The 17,254-nt window shown below is 38.2% G+C and overlaps 1 protein-coding gene across 1 annotated transcript in view; it reads left to right on the top strand.

Moving 5' to 3' along the window:
- Window positions 1–16,834, top strand: part of SLC6A2 (solute carrier family 6 member 2) — a 72,674-nt gene extending 55,840 nt beyond the window's left edge. Inside the window, exons 11-15 of the mRNA XM_068411089.1 lie at window positions 1,416–1,515; window positions 9,527–9,627; window positions 12,373–12,540; window positions 15,068–15,139; window positions 16,729–16,834. Of these exons, the coding sequence (XP_068267190.1) occupies window positions 1,416–1,515; window positions 9,527–9,627; window positions 12,373–12,540; window positions 15,068–15,139; window positions 16,729–16,752 (465 nt within the window). The 3' untranslated portion in view covers window positions 16,753–16,834. The remainder of the gene's footprint in view (window positions 1–1,415; window positions 1,516–9,526; window positions 9,628–12,372; window positions 12,541–15,067; window positions 15,140–16,728) is intronic.
- The last annotated feature ends 420 nt before the right edge of the window (window positions 16,835–17,254 follow it).

The following is a 17,254-nucleotide window of genomic DNA, read 5'->3' as shown; positions in this document are numbered from 1 at the left end:
TTTTGTCCTCTGAAATTTTAAGGCTGTGTTTTCAAAACACGTTTCTTACAAAACCGTATTTGCCATTCACTTTACTAAGTTTGATAGCAAAGGCATTCATTTAGAGCAGGTGTAGAGCAAAAACAAGAGGTCAAACTCAAATGTCATTCAATAAGCAACATTTTCTTTCTAACACAACAACCAAAGTTCATTCAGTTTCCAGATAAGTCCCTGCAGAATTAAAAACCTGGACAAGGCCTAAGCACTGCTGTCTCTAATTCTGTAAATATGCACAGCTGTTCAGAAAACCATCCCTTTACAAGAAAAAAGAAAACTGATTGATTGCAGGGATTAAAATCACCTAGAGATCTAAATAGTACATACCATATACCATTGGTAAAAACATGGAAAATAATGCCTTTGTTCCTCCTCTTCTGAGCAGGCACAGTCAGATCAAGTTTGGTTGTAAAAAAAATTAACGGAAATCTACTGCAACTGCAAAGATTTCAGTTGTTTACATGTGACAAAGAATGTCCCGAAACACTTTATTCAGGTTCATTTTGAAACAAGTAAACATACCATGGTCTTCCATTCCTCATTAGCCCAAACTAAATAAAATGAGCAGTAATTTACAGAAATTCATACCACATTGTAAAAAGAGGCAGAAAGTAGTCAAATTACAGCTAGAAAAAAAAAATACGTGAAACAAGTCTTTACTAAATACATTTAAAGTTCTCAGTCACAAACCACTGAAGAACAGAAATGTACTGTTGTGAAGGAAGATGATCTGGTTTGCTCTCTCCACTGAGCAAAGGCTTGCTAATACCACAGCAAAGAAACTAAACAGGGAAAAGCCACATCCACACTGGCTGGTAACAGAGACTTAACACGCAACTGCTCCCTTTGCAGGAACATTGGAAAAGAGAGACGCAGGCACTCTGGGAAAAGGAGTCTAAAACTGCAGCTTCACTGGACTACAGAGTAATTTGCCTTAGGAACAAACTGAGTGATGGCTGGTGGAAACTCTTGCAGCACTCCATCCCTGACAATAATTGAGGAATATCTTCATTAACTGCTGTAGACAGGCCCTGTCCTACAAGCTGCTGAGCATTTCCCCGAAACAGCCAGAGCTTTCAACTTCCACTGAAAACACCGAGTGCCAAGAGTGCTCATTAATCATGCTAAGCTGAGGCTTCTGTTTCCCAGTTCACTGAGGACATAGGTGAAAGGAAGCCTCTTTAAAAGAGTTTCAAGTCTGATTCCACTATTTTGTATGCAAATATGAACCTGTGTCTGCAGTGTCAGCTCCATATTAAAACACTTGGGTTAAGACAATGTTTCAAATAAAGCAGATTTCTGTTAACTAGATACTAAACTACTGAGATGATTCTATTTGTAACTTCATTTTGTTGCATCTTGTAACTCCCCAATGCTAGGGTGGAATTTATGTGCTCACACTTCTGGACACATTTGCAGCTGGGACCTCAATATTGTTCGCTGTTCTAATGGAGGCAATTGGAGTTTCCTGGTTTTATGGTAAGCACTTCATTTTGCACCTGCAAAATCTTTTCTAAAATTCCAAGTGCTCATGACAGGCTTACACATTGTTTTAAGGGAAAATAGCATAGCCTTGTACACACGAAACCACGACAAGCCAGGTTTCATACAGTGATTTTCATCCGATTTATGGATAGTGCCAGGAATGCAGACATTCAGTGAGCCAAGCTTTGAAACCCTGCACAAAGCCAAAGAAAACTGCCTCATGAAGGAGACTGCAGCGGGACAGAAATGTTGCTACTTTTGCCAATATTTTACAGCTGTTAACATAGCTGAAGACTTGCAATAGCAGGTTTATACCTGGTAGTTTCATAGCAAGTAGATTAGCCTAAATACAGACTCACCTGTTCCTCCTTTCCATGATTTCCCCAAGGCCAATCTCAAGATCCCCCCAAATTTTAAACCACTGGTGTTTTACAATTAAGTAGAATATTGTCTCAAACAAAAGGAACTATTATAACTCTTGAAAGAGAAACTACCTTTATTTGTATTGATCTTATTCATAGCATGGTATGGAATACCCAATATCCTAGTTACCAGAAATAATAGTATTTCTAGTATTTCATACTAATTTATGCCACAAAAAGGGTGCAGTAATTTGCTTTATCCCCAGTACAGCAGGCTTTAGGAGTATTCAGTTGGCACTAGTTGACACTTTGACACTAGGCTGGAATCACCGTGTGCCAACCAGAGTGCAGTGATGTGTAACGAAAAAAAACATAGCTCACAATTTAAGTCAGGTCTCAGAAGATCTGGTCAGCTTATTAAATAACTTCCCTGGCCTTATTTGGTCTTTAATATTTTTCTCCTCACTAAAGTAACAGAAATTAAAAGACACTTGATACACAAGTTTCATAAGAAAGAAGAAAAACATTTTTTTCTTTCCCACTGTATAAATGACCACAATGATGGCAAACAGCCACATTCACTGCTCTAAACCCATATGAATGCACTTGGATAACCTTAACTGGGAAAAACTCAAATTGAAGTTGTGCTTTCCACCACAACACTGACTTTAGCAACACAGCAGGACACTGAGTCTGCCTGAGCTCAGTCCTCAGCTTAGAGGAACTTCACAGTCTTGTGAAGTGTCCTGTGTGTCTAATTTCACCAAGGAAAAAACCAAACAATCCTCTGCTATGAGTGACAAAGTGGACTACTACTGCTCTCAAATAAGTGAAACAAAAAGGTTAAACAGAATATTGCATACAGTAGAAATATTTGAATATTTGATTATATATATAGTCTGCTAAACCTTTCATTTAAGTTATGTGAGAGTATTGGCCTGTGGGTGTTCTCCCCGTCAGCTGCCCTGATTCCCAGTAAGATTGTTCTTCCCCTGAAAGTAATCTTCATTTCTATTCAGAGATAGTGTTTACAGTTAACGTATGATTCAGAAGGTTCTTAGACATTACCATTCTTACTGCCTTTTACTTCCCTCAGTCATTTATTTATCCATCCATGCTGCGCCACCATATTCTTCTAGTCAAACAAACTCTGTCTTGCAGTTAAAAACGTTGGTGATTGAATGAGGTGAAAAAATAGCATTCATGCATAAAGCTGTTCAATCTACTAAAGAAGTAGTTTTTAGCTTTAATGTACTAATTCTGTCACCCAACATCAGCATGGAGCTAGCAGCTCCTATGCCGTTCTCGCTCAAAATAGTGGAGGCACTAGATTTCACAGACAACTGTCTTTAATCCCTGTAGAAGAGCTGAATGCAGAAGAGTGATTACAGCTTAGCTTGGAAGCAGAGGCATAAAAATATTCTTCAGTCACTAAGTGCAAGGGCAAGTTATTATCTGCTGCTATTAAAACAGGATTTACTGCACTTTACAATAGCTAGGCTTTGTATGCGGTTCACAGACTAAGCCAGGGTTAGTAAAATTTTGTGTATTTGTGGCACCTTCTGTCCTTCATCATCCTTTCCTTTCTCCCTCCTGCCTCCCCATAACCAGGAAAATAGCTATACATTTGTCTTAAGCAGCTGACATATGTTTTTACTGCCACAGCATGACGTGTTGCTTTATAAAGAACTTATTACAGCCCCGGGTGCTATTTAAACTGATTAAATCTGGCATGGTCTTGTCTACCTCTTTTTTCTGATAGACCCCAGTTGCCTTAATGACCCAACTGAATATTAAGCCAGCCTGAAGGCAAGCATTGACATTTTGGCACAGACCAAAAAGGTGGAAATTTAGTTCAAATTATACCTATGACCACTCACTGTGAAGTTTCTTCTTGCAAAGGCCACCTGTATGTCTAAGAGAAGGGAGAGCTAGTTTGTTTTACTACACAGATGTATTTTAGTTATTACTGCTAACTTGTTACCATTTTTCCTCTTGTGCAACCCTGATATCATCCCTCTGATGAATATTCTAGGAAAAGCCAGACACTTCTCCCACTGACACAAAACTGCTCTTCAGTTGCACTTCCAGGAAAATCTCTACTCAGCCAGATTTTATTGTGAACATCTCCCTGAATGACTAGAATAAGCTCAGTACAAGCTAACAATGATCTTCATCCTCACCTGTAATCTCATTGCTTTCATTTACTTAAATCATTTCCAAAAAAGGTCACTTAGACTGAAATTTCAGACCAAAAGATGCATTTATTTGAAAAAAATCTGTTTGATTTTGCAAAAGGTAAAGAAATTAACCACGTACTGACTGTGGGTACTCATCTTTGCTCACAGGTGCTTTTGTAGGGATGTGTGCCTGGCATGAGAGACAAAAAATGAACGCATACATTTCCATAGAATGCAAATACAAAGGGGGCAAACCAACTTGGAGAGCTTACTGCACTGCCATGGTGGCCAAATGCTTCCTACTGTTCTGCTTGCTTTTACACTAGCACAGCTGCCCTTCTTTGGGAATGGTACTGCTATGGCTTACTCCCTTACTGCCATCAGGTGAGGGTCACCACCAATGAATAACAATCTTGCTCCAGAGTTAGAAAGGAGACCAAGGAACAAAAAGGGATGGTTGTTGTTACTTCACTATATAGCTAACCAACAGATAAGATACCTTGTCCTGTGCTCTGTAGGATTTGCAAATGAATGCCACACAATGGCTTTTGTATTATCTTTAGTCCTTCTTTCTCATGTTCCCAATGCCAACTGGATTTTTTTCACTGAACTGTGTGAAAAAAAACAATGTCTTTCCACATCTTCTCCTGGATGAGGGCTTGTAAGACTGGAGTTCTGCATTTAATAGATACATGCTCGTTAGGACAGAAGCAAGGGGCAGGTGTCATCTTTATGGGCAGAACAGCAACTCAAATGTAGTGAACGGATGTCAGGATGGCTGAGTGCTTGTGGGTCAGGGCAGAGGCCAGCAAGGGTGACGTTGTGGGGAATATTGTTACAGAGCACCTGATCGGGGTTAGGAAGTGGAAGAAGCCTTCTTTAGGCAACTTAAAGAAGGGTCCAGATCAGACCCTCGTTCTTACGGATGAAGGTGTTGGGAGCCACTTCTTAGCATAGATGCTGGGTGGACAAACCAGAAATTACACTCTTCTGGATCTGCTACCTGCATTCAAAGATGAGCTGCTCAGGGAATGTGGGCAGCAGGCTAAATGAGTCAGAAGAGTGACCTGCCGGCAGACGAAGGCCAACACCATACTGAACTGTAACAGAAGCATAACCAGGAGACTAAGGGAAGTGATTACTCTCCTTTACTTGGCACTTGTTAAGACTGCACCTCGAATATTGTGTCCTGTTTTTAACCCTCAGTAAAAGAAGGTGGTGTTAAACTGGAGAGAGTCCAGTGGCGGGCCACCAAGATGTTCAGGAGCTGGAGCACATGTCCTGTGAAGAAAACCTGAGAGAGCTGAGCTTATTTAGCCTGGAGGAGGCTTAGAGAGGACCTGATAGCGGCCTTCCAATACCTACCAGGAAGTTATCAAAGAGTGTCAGGCATTTCACTGAGGTGCACAATGGGAGAACAGAAGACCATGATCAAACTGAAAGGAGGAAAATGATTTTTCTATATAAGGATAATTACACATTGGAACAGTTTGCCCAAAGAGTGCTTGCTGACTCTGTTCTCGGAGGTTTTTGAGACGCAACTGGACAAAGCCATGAGAAAGCTGTTCTGATTTGTGCTGACCTTGATTTGAGCAAGAGGCTGAACTAGAGACCTCCCAAGAACTCCCGCAACAGGAATAATTTGATGGTTCCATGATTTACTGTAATTCCCAAGGGCCAAAATATAGGATGGCTCAATGAAGCGGTTTCACAACAACTCTTCATTTGCATACAAACAGTGTGAGCTCATACACTGGTACGCACATCCACACAAGTAAAACTCAGTATGGGAGAAAAAAGTGAAGTAACATTCACAGGGAAAGGGAATTAAGTGCAAAATAACTTCAAGATTGATTCCAATATACCTTTCTTCTTTCTTACTACTACATTATTTCATGTAGTTAATTTGATTTCTTGGATTCATTTAAATCATACGTATGGCATTAAAGGCATTATTACTAATTTTTACTTTCCAAATTAAAAAAAAAAATCCAAGCATATAAAAGAATACAGTTCATCACATAGTTAAACAAGACAGGAGGGGAAAACAACACATACAAAGATTGCTTGTGGGGATCCAAATGATTGTTGGAGCTATAACACTAATTTTTGGAAACATGCCCACTAATTATTTCAGCTATGGCCACTGAGCAGTTTCTCCTCAAGGCCAGGACCTGCTCAAGGGCTTCTGCGCAAGTGAGTGGTTCTGAAGCCATTGGCTGAGCCTATACAGCAAAATAACTGACAAAGGTCTAGCAGGCAGTGGGTGCAGGAGGTACTGGTAACACGTAGACTTTCATTCTAGCTGAACTCTGGACTCTGCATCACTGAGACAAAAGAAGGTTGTCCCAATGTGAGGAGGGTAACTTGCATTTAAAGCCAAATCTACTTTTCTTCCTAAACTGTTATTTTTTGCATATTGATTTAATTCCCTTAACAACACAATATTATGTACATAGAGAACTGGCCACATTTTCTGTGCCTTTTAATAGACCCTTACAGTGCAGGCGTTCACAGGCAGCTGCAGTGTTTGCTAGTTCAGAAATGGCACTGAAATTCTCTTTGGGTTCAGTGTATTTAACCAGGACTTGATCATAAATTGTAAGTATCTCTTACTTGTTTTTCACTGGAAAAGCAAAGAGACTATTTCCATATTCAACACCAGGTCTCCAGCAAGTAATCTGGAGTTTCGTCTGTGGTACACCAGTTCCTTCCTGTAACTGAGTCACCTACAGTTTCAGTTTATCCTACAGAATCACAAAAAAAACCCACAACTGGTTAAATGCTTTGAAGAACTGGAAAAAAACAAGCCCTACAGGTACCGTCATCTGTAGCTATGTTCTATTTTACAGATTGATTCTTAGAATGGTTATTTGAAGACATACAGTATTGAAAAAGCATGCTGTTGAAAAAGCAGTCTGAGAGCATGGCCTACTTGTCCCCCATTTTCAGTAGAAATTGAACACAAAGCACTATTTGAGCTCTGGGTATGTCTGTCTGGAAACCTATGAATAAAATTTTTGGAGATACCTAGTCCTTGTCTTTGACCTTCTGCACAATGATAAATTTCACTCAGTATTCACAGCAGTTGAAATTCAGTCACTTTAAAGTTCACAGAAGGCACTGCAAATAGAATTAGATTAAATTTAAAGAGCACTTGCAGATCCTTTCTACTACCTCTCTTCACCTGTACATAATATTGGGGGGGTGGAAATCAAAGAGACGTTCACACTCAAATGTCCAGACCTTGTAAATATGTTACATCCTGGCTGCATGCTAAGGACTAACTCAAGCTGTCCTAATTATTTACATTAAATAGATTAAATAAATCCTACTGAACTGATCCATATGAAGAGAAACAATTATTACAGTAAACTATACATCCTCTCTAACAAACAAATCTTCATGGCAAAAAGCACCATTTCTGCTGTTTACCCAACAGGGTTCAGGATTAAAAGTAAACTTCCTGAACACATCAAGTATAATAAATTACAAACTAGGAGTCTGACATGACAGTTCACACTAGAGAGAACTACTTCTCTGTAAGCAATGTCTCAAAGGCGTAAAGTCAGAGATTGTCTTCTTTTTAAAGAAAACTGAGAAGGACATTTTTTCCCCATTTTTACACCAGTGATAATCATCTCACTCTAAAATATAGTGTGCAAAATAGCACAGGCTTAGATTAAAACTTTTGCAAGGTATCTCATACTGGTAAATCCAACCAGAATAGAAACAATAAAAAAAACTAGGAAGGAGCTACCATTCAAATGGACATTTTACAGTCACCATAAAATGCATGTTTCCTTTGTATAGTAAATTATAGTAAATTACTTAATGTAAAAAAGTGTTCCAATAAATACTGAAGATGGAAAATGTCCTGCTGAAGACTAGGGTATTTCCAGAAAGTCCAAAGCATGCTAGTTAACATGAATTAATATTACTAGAGTAAAAAAAATACATTTCTCACATACAGACAGCTTGATACCCTTGTAGACTACTCAGAATGTTTAGCTAGATCAGGCTAGTGCCACTCACAGAAAGCACATTACACTTGTGCAGTGCTTCCTAAGGTATTCAGACACAGAATTCATAACACTTACTTAAATGTGTAAAACCCCTAAGGAATTAAAAGGCACTGACTGAAATGCCATTTCTTCCTTATTCACTGTTACAGAATTTGGTATGTTCTGAGTCCTCCAGGACTGCAGATTTTTTTGTTTTCACCTCGACCTGTGCAGCATGACCTATTCTGATTTTGAAGTCACTGTCTAGGTAGTGTTTCTGAAGGGGAGTCAACAAGGGCAGAGGATCTTCCTTTCTGCATTGGCTGTGGGAAGAGATTTCTACTGCAACTATTTACACTGTTTTTGTAGCTATTAATACTTCAACTGACATACGTACTAAATACACATACATGTATCAACACACATGCAAAATCTCAGACTAGATGGATTCACGGAATACTACAGACTGAGAACTGGGTATTTGCAGCTCTTCCGCCCTCTGGCCATTATGTCCCTTGTTAAACACTGTTCTGGTGCCTCCATTTCTCTGTACTGCAATACAGTGAATCCCACTGCAGATAGCTGACATTTGAGTGATTTTGAATGAAATACTGTTATATAGTTTTCCTGACAATAGAAATCTTGTACATTACTTCTTGCATGCTAATATACAGCGTCTTATACTGAAATATTGTCTGTTACTATCAAGGTTTTGCTGATAATCAAGCAATCAAGCCATCCATGTTTGTAAATCTATATTCTATTTTCCTGGTACAATTAGCAGGATATATCTTTGATCTATGTCTTCATGTAATGATTTTCATGTTATCCTCTGCTGTCTTAATTACTGCAGCAATTAAATTTCTGACTACTGTTGGTTTTTTGTACATACTTACAATGAACAGAAAAAGCATCTACCCAGTTCCTTGGAAAGGTGATAAAATGTGAAACGACATTTGTCATAGATATAATGACTATCTGTGGTATTTAGTGAAACACTGGAAGATAAGTAAAGTATGCCATTAAGTGCAACAAATAAGCCTCCTTTGATAAATTAAGAATCATATGAATCTACCTCATTATCAATAAGCAGTTTGTGTGAGTAAGAGTCTGGGTTCTCCTTCAGTGTACTCGTAACAGTATTGAGTAATTAGGTTACAACAGTCTACAAATATTAAAAAATGTGTGTCCCATTCACAACTTAAATTCTAGATATTTGTGAAATGCCACTTTTCAACAGTAATGCTATTTGCAACAGACCTTAAGTGCTTACATGCATTTAAGTCTTGGATACTGTGATGTCAAAGACATCTAGTCATTAAAAGGAGATCAATGTTCTTATATGTCTTATGATTTGGAAGTCATTATTGTCTGCTTTCTGAAAAAGCAGATATTTTTGGGTATGCCAGCATGTCATCAGTTTAGATTTATGCCAGTCTGATGTTCACATCCTTTCTAGGTGTGGACAGATTCAGTGAAGATATCCAACAAATGATGGGCTTCAAGCCGGGACTCTACTGGAGACTGTGCTGGAAATTTGTTAGCCCTGCTTTTTTATTGGTAAGTGTTGAGTATTTCATCATGGAAAGAATGATAGTATGTTGCTTCCTACAACATACAATACATACCAAGAGCAAGATAGTCAGTGCTATGCCTGATGTTCTCAGGATAAATAGAAGACACTCCAGTTTAATTCTTTTTTCTCCTCAATGGCATTGGTCATATTTTGTATAATACTTTTCAGTTGTGAAAGAGAAGCTAATTGTGGCTGTGGTCATCTTCTGTTCCTTCACTTTAGCAGGATTTAAAGAAAGTAGCTTTTCTTAGGGAACACTGAACACCTAGGCAGTGTTCTCCCTGTCCCCTCAGCATCTATCCATATTAAACAAAAATCATTCTGTTGGGAAAATAAACTAACCAGGGAGAAGAGACTGTATAAGCAAGACTATTTTTCATTGGAGGATACAAAGATCCCAAAATTGTGGAATGACACCTCAGAATAACTAATATGCAACTACACCCAGTAATTAGCTATGTGAAACACTGAAGAGATGTATTAAATATACCTTGTAAGCTGCTTGATGTGAAAAACAAGTGCCTCATTACATTTGGGGGAAAAAAAAATCCCAGAGTGTGAATTTGATTGCTTTATGTAAAGGTTAGATTCAGAACTAAACTACAGTTTTATATGGGGATCTTTTCCTATGCATATTTGTAAATCAAAAGGTCAGAATGAATAATATGGAAATTTGACCTTACTATGATTTTAGGAGACTATTAAATGCATTAAAGCTGTGCATTCTTAAAGCAGTACTGGTATTCCAAAGATACACTGGGTAGTCTTTTATGACAGCCTTCAGGTCCACTTTTTTTCTTTTATATAAAAGCTTCTGGCCCCAATTCATCACTAAGCACCTACCAAACATGTATTAATTATCCTTTTAAACACTTCTCCAGAGAAGCTTGTATGGAACTATACCCTGCAGCACTTCAGACAGGCTGACTCAAGTAGAACAGAAAAATGCTGCACGAAGCATCCTTAGGTTTTGCACCCTAGGAGACTGTTGCAAATTGAAATTTTACAAGGAGCAGAGTTCTAGCAAGCTAGCTAGAGAAGGCTGAAGTGATCATCAGTCTAACCTTCAGGCAGCTTAAGATTTCTTGGTGAAATGGCCCCAATCCCTTCCTACTGAAGCCTATAAACATAAGGGTCTGAATGAATCTGTAGGTAATGCATCTTTCAGCCATTGCCATGCACATTTTTTTTTCCAGCTGCAAGTGCTGAACTTGGAATGTATGAACTTAATTACTGGGTACCAATATATTTTAAAATCCATGGGAATGATATCACACTGGGTAGGGGACATTGGGCAGCTTTGTTATAGCTGTACATTTTCTCAATTTTCTAAAAGACAACATGGACATTACAATCTTGATTTATAGAGGAAAAGTAAATATAATTTACCTTCTTACAGCCCATCTTTTGGGTTCATTCTTCAATACATTAAGAAAATAAAGCAAATTATATTAAATTGCCAAAATGTTTTAACTTAGTAATTTATAAGTGAAAACTGTAGCGATGGCCACTAGCATGAAAAAAGGTAGTCCACCATAGCCTACATAATTTAAAACTACAAATTCTAAAAATTTGGTCACTTGATCTAAGAAACAGCATTTTTATACCACCTGTATGAGGCATACAAACTGGCTCACCAGAAAAGACTGGGACCATAAGCATAGTGAATACAAATTAGAATCAGATATAGTTTCTTTGATATATATATAGTTCAGGATAATTTGGAAAAGGCTATAAAATTGTCAGACTTCAGTATAATTCTTGCTCTAACAATCCCATGTGTGCTTAGCACAAAGTGGCCCCTGTTTGGGACTGGCAATGTATTACACCAGTTCCTAAGGATAAATACAATTCTCTGTAAGATAAAGGTAAGCTGGGGCTGGCAGGTATCTGGTATTAGGAAATATCTCCTTGAAGGTTTTTCTCCATACTGTCTGCAGCTATGTACATCATCAAGAAAAATCTCAGAATGGAATTAGTATTTTTCTAACTGGATTTCACACTATCAGCTTCCTTTACCCCACACCATTACTCTCCTTGTGTAGCCCTTGAAACGCTACGCTCAAAATACTCTAATTTGAAATTGCTATATGAAGCAGAACGTATAGGTCCAGAGAACCAAATCAAGGAACTCTGCATATTACACAATCCATATGGATTTAACAGGAGGGAAACATGGTGGTATCCCATCCTTTCCTTCTTGCATCTAGTACTGCACAGGGTAACACCAGCAGGAAAAAAAAAAAAAACCAACTTTGTTTTCCAGGCCTTAAGGCTGCTTGACCTTTCCTCAGTAAATGTAGCATGCTGGAGTTTGCATCATGCCTCTCACTGAAAAATGGGTACTAAACTTCTAAGTGAAGTCTAATGCCTCTGGGAAACAAAGAAGGGGAAAACAATAGATCCTGCAGAGGTTTTTCTTTAATCCTTTTTTATGTCTGTAACACTAGTTTAAATGAGGCAGTGGCAGACAACCACCTGATATTCCCACCAAAATATCAAGTAATCTGTCTCCAGAGTAGCTAAAATGAACTGTTAATACTAGTTAATGTATCAAGAACTTCAACAGTTTAAGCGATAAGAGGCACAAAGTAAATAGGATGAAGGTAAATGGTAAAGCTAGGTTGAAATATAGCTTAGGGTGGCTGCCTAATAAAACACATTAAATTGGTTTTCAACTAAGTTTCTTCATCTCAAAACTGTCGTTCATTTTATTCTTTCTTCCCTAGTTTGTCGTGATAGTCAGCATAATAAATTTCAAACCTTTGACCTATGATGACTACACCTTCCCTCTCTGGGCAAATCGCATTGGCTGGGGAATAGCATTATCTTCAATGATACTTGTGCCTGCCTATATTATCTATAAATTTATGAATGTGCGTGGGACCTTTAAAGAAGTAAGTGAAACGCTAATAAAATGTCATGAAGTGTGGCTATGAAATGAAATGGCCGGATCTAAGTTGGCAGTTTGTTTCTCTTACTCCCGAAACTTATTATTATGAGTGACCTTTTGGATCCAACCGTCAGATGGATTGGAGTTTTAAGGTAGGATTACTGCATGCTGCTTGAGTTTCTATATAGACATTAGCTTTCCAGAAGGCACCACAATTCTGAAAAATTATTTTTGGTGCATGTAATTAATCCAATTGATGAGGTTTTTTTCTTCTTTATTAACAAAAAAATATACAAATTATGGTATCTTCACATTAAGTTCTGAGGTATGGTCTTCACACAGTTCTAAACAGAGTTCAGTCCAAGGTATGCTTTATTCACTCTATACTGGAGTGTTGTAAACTATTTTACGTACAAAGTTAATTCAGACCTGTCCTATCTTAGCATTGTAAGAGTCTCTAAACATATACCTGCATGCTGGGAGGGTGGGATGTGCCCCCAAAGTAGCCCTGTGTTCAGGATGGCCTTTGTTCTTTTAATAAGCATCCAGCAAGGACAGCAGAAATGCCTTACTGGGTCACAGCAATAGATCCATTTAGCCCAGTATTCCGTCTTTAACAGCAGCTACTTCGTATTTGATTTTCTCTGTCAGATACGTATCCTTATCCTCTATTTACTGGAATTATTTCAACATTCTGCCAAGGCTAGAATTAATGCAGATCTTTCTATTGTATTCGTCACTAATACTAGAGTGTTTGAAGAAACTTAATATTCAAGAGAGACCAAGGTGCTGAAATAGATCTGGAAATCAAGAGAATTCTGATCTAGGCAACGCTTATGGTCTCATCTAGCCTGTTGCTTTTTAACTATGTCAGTAAAATAACCAGGATACTAGACAGCAGCATCTTGCACTACATAAACCCACTTCATGCATAATATGTCTGGTGTGTGCCCTGAATAAAGCAGAAACTGAGGGAGAAACGATTTGTGACCATCTTATTCTAACAGCTAGAAGTTTACCATTGCAACCTTAATAGTGTTCTTTTAACTTCGTTTACATGTTTATGTGTAATGTTAATATATTAATTCTTCTTAAAAGAATCTGTTTCTATGGGAAAAAATGCATCCGTGCTTCCTTACAGTTCACCCCTGTGTACTTTATCAGTTCAAAATGGGACAGGATTAAGGTTCACTGATCATAATAATTTTACCACCATATTAATTTTACCATCACTGTCATAGTAAGTTATCTGTAGTCTTAAAAATGATAATGGTGCTCAGAAGTAAGACGATTCACCACCATACAGCATCAATTTTTGTCCTGTCACTTGTCTTAATTTAATAACCTAATGTAGACAACTGACTTATACCTAGTTCTATTGCTCTCCTTTCCTACAGCTACAGTTACACAATGGTGTAGCAAGATATTGATGCTCTTAGGCAAATCACTGAACCACCACCACACAGAGAATTAAGCAGACAGGATGCCACCCTTTACCTAGAGGTGGTGCATCCCCCTCTCAACAACCTGTCAAGCCCAAAGAGATAAACGCCTCATTTCTGAAACATTATAGTCACCTCACTTAATGTTCACCTCAGAAAGGCACCCCAAAGTGGGAAGTGCCTGTTCACCTGCCCTGTTTTCATCAGCTCCAACATCGCGATGTCATGCACAATTTCTAGCTCTGGTTTCCAGCAATGCAGCTGGAATCCAGCCCTTTGTTTTGTTCCATTCCTGGGTGTTTACAAACCCATTTTCTAGTAGCACCTACGTGTCAAAGAATAATTTGTACTGGCCCAGCAGGATTTTGCCAGCTTGCACAAGTTTACTGATATTGGCATGCAGAAGCCTTTGGTCAAAACCAAATTTGCTCATTCATTTTGTAGTGTTAGCAAATTCTGGTTTGTCTTTTACAGCTCCTGTAGACAGCAACTCTTCAGTTTCCCCATGAGAAATATAGTAAAAGGCTAGTCTATTACATCCAAATAACTTATCATAAGATACAATGCCCTAAATTGTGGCTCTTAAAAGTATGGGGAAAGGTATGCTCTTAGTCTAATGGGAACTCCAGAAGTTGGTTGAAAGTTTATGATAAACCAAAATCTACATGTGAACCCAAATGGCACAGCATAGGGTAGACAAAGGAGATGAGCTGGGAAATAGTCAGTACCTCCTTCCTCTCCCATTGGGACCAGCCAACCTCATTACAGCACTAACAGAAAATTGTGAATTTAGGGGATGTAAGGCCTTGTTCCTGATGTTCTTTTCCATATGCACTTGCTAAATATTTGGTCTTAGTATCTGCATAAACTTTCTACTGTTGCTTCTTATATTAAAGGCTAATACCAAGGGGCTTATAATAAGCTTGTTCTCTCAGTGACTAAGTTAAAGGCACATCATGCAGTGATATTAAAGATTTAAGTTACTGTTTTAAATAAAGTTCATGCTACTTCTCCATTATAGATTGGGGATTATAGATATAATCCCACTTCATATGGCTGACTTTTTCCTCTTCTTCCTATCTGGTTTAGAGACTAGCTTACTGCATCACACCTGAAAATGAGCACCAACTCGTGGCCCAAGGAAATGTCAGGCAGTTTAAGGTTTGTACTCCTTTCACCATGCTTCCCAACCCTTTCATGTCTTTAGCAACAACTACAGGTTTGCACCTATCTCCTCATAGTGGATACCTTTGCAGGTCTGTGCTGCTTTTTTTTCTGCCAGCATGACAAGGTGCAGGAGGCTCAGTACCATATGCAACAATACTGTTGGAAGGTTTTTGGAACCTTCCTTCCTTGACTAAGCAGAACCCACAACTTTACAGATCCCTTGAATCCCGTATTTTAGGTTGTATCTGAATACAGTGAGATCTCACCAAGAGATGAAGGTATTTCCAAACTATCATGTGCATTTGAACAGGTCATAGCCTCTCCCTCGGTTATTGCACAGCAATCTAAAGTCATGTTTCCTAAACTCTGATTATGTACCACAGCACATGGTAAACAGCAAAACAAATATCCTGTGTCAGAGCTTAGACACAATGGCCATGATGAAATGATGTGCCAGGTTACATGGAACAGGCTTTCCCCACAGGCCTACAGTCGATTGAAAACACTGCTGGAGACTTCTTAAGCAGCCATGAAAAATATGCTATAGGATTCCAAACACTGCTTTCCTTTTAGCAAATAAAATGAGCTTATTGAAATAAAGTCCTTTTTGGAGAAGATAAAAAGGATGCAAATATGAAGCTTGTTACACTTATCAGCATTCATGCCAGACCACTTTCCATCTTCAAAGTTGAAAGCAACTAGAATTATGCACATCACCTCAAAACATGACCCAGATTTTATAGTGCTGGTTTGTATGTTGGTATTGAAAAAAGAAATTTGCCTTTTGCTTACTCTGAAAAATACCGTTTGAAGTATAATTTTGAATTTTAAAGGAAATAATCCAAATGTAGATTTACGGGATGCAGAATGGGAACAGGAAGAAAAGGCTTCCTGTTTCATGACCACAATTTATTTGATGTGGCCAAGAATATGTAGTAGCACAGCACCTCTTCCTGCCTTCTGTTTCCCTTATTCCTGCCCTCAGTTGTCTGAAGATTTAATGTTCCAGCTGTAAGTAATAACTTGATTTTTCCAGAGGCAAATGTTTCTGTGTGAATGGGCTATGAACAGCCATTCATACACAGTACTGGTCTTCTGAACCCAAATCTATAATGGCAAAAAAAGAAGCAAATGAGTTTCACTTAAATTAGAAAAGATTGTACTCAGAAGTAAATTCCTAATGATACCTAAAACTATCTCAGACACGAGGGCATACTAATTTGTTGCTGTCTTCAACAAACAGCTAGGAATAGCTTTGTTATTGGTAGTGCATAGTGATTTGTTCATGATGTTTAAGTTTGTAAACAAAACACTGACTACCATAACCAAACAAGTACAAAAATTTTCTTCTCATATGTTTGGCAGTTCTGAATTTTAAAACTCAACTGAGCACTGACTAAACAGCCTTTATGTTCAGCACGTTTCTCACTGCAAACTGGAAGCCACAGAAATTTAGTTATAATCTGTCCATTATTTTGCAACCTCTTTGTAGCTCTAGATTTGTCAACTAATGTATTGAAAACATCTCTCACTACTATCATTTGAATCAATGTTATTAAACAACTACTTCTGTTCCCTTACAGCTTCAACACTGGCTAACAATATGACAACCAACAGGTTGAGTAAAAAGCCAACATGTTAAGCTAAACTGAGAATACAGAAAAGTCAAGTTAAAAGCTCCCTCGATTATGCTTGGACCAGGCTGGCTCAGAGCTTATCTACTGACTCTCTGAGGGAAGACATCTGCTCCCTGTTCTCAATGCCTCCCTTCTATTACTTGGCTTCAGATGATCTTTAAAGACTCTGTTTAATTTTTCTTATATCCTTTGGTGCCATGAGATCCCTACATGACCAAAACTTGTGAGTTTTGCTATTGGCAGAAGTGGAGGAGGGGAGAGCAGAAAAAAAAAGCAATCAAGTTAAATGCTCTTTTATCTTGAAGTGAATTAAACTTTTCTGACAGTAATAATTACTTCAGATATCCATGCCACAACCTATTTTTAAACCAACAACACCTGAACATTCTTAGATTTAAGAAGAGAGTACATCTCAGTTATGAGGAAAGAGCAACTTTAACTATGTACTAATGTTATTATCTTTCTTGCCATA

This window comes from Nyctibius grandis, chromosome 12 (genome assembly GCF_013368605.1).
Source record: "Nyctibius grandis isolate bNycGra1 chromosome 12, bNycGra1.pri, whole genome shotgun sequence".
Taxonomy (NCBI): Eukaryota; Metazoa; Chordata; class Aves; order Nyctibiiformes; family Nyctibiidae; genus Nyctibius; species Nyctibius grandis.
Note: the sequence above shows the minus strand (reverse complement) of the source record. Positions and strands in the feature narration are given on the sequence as shown.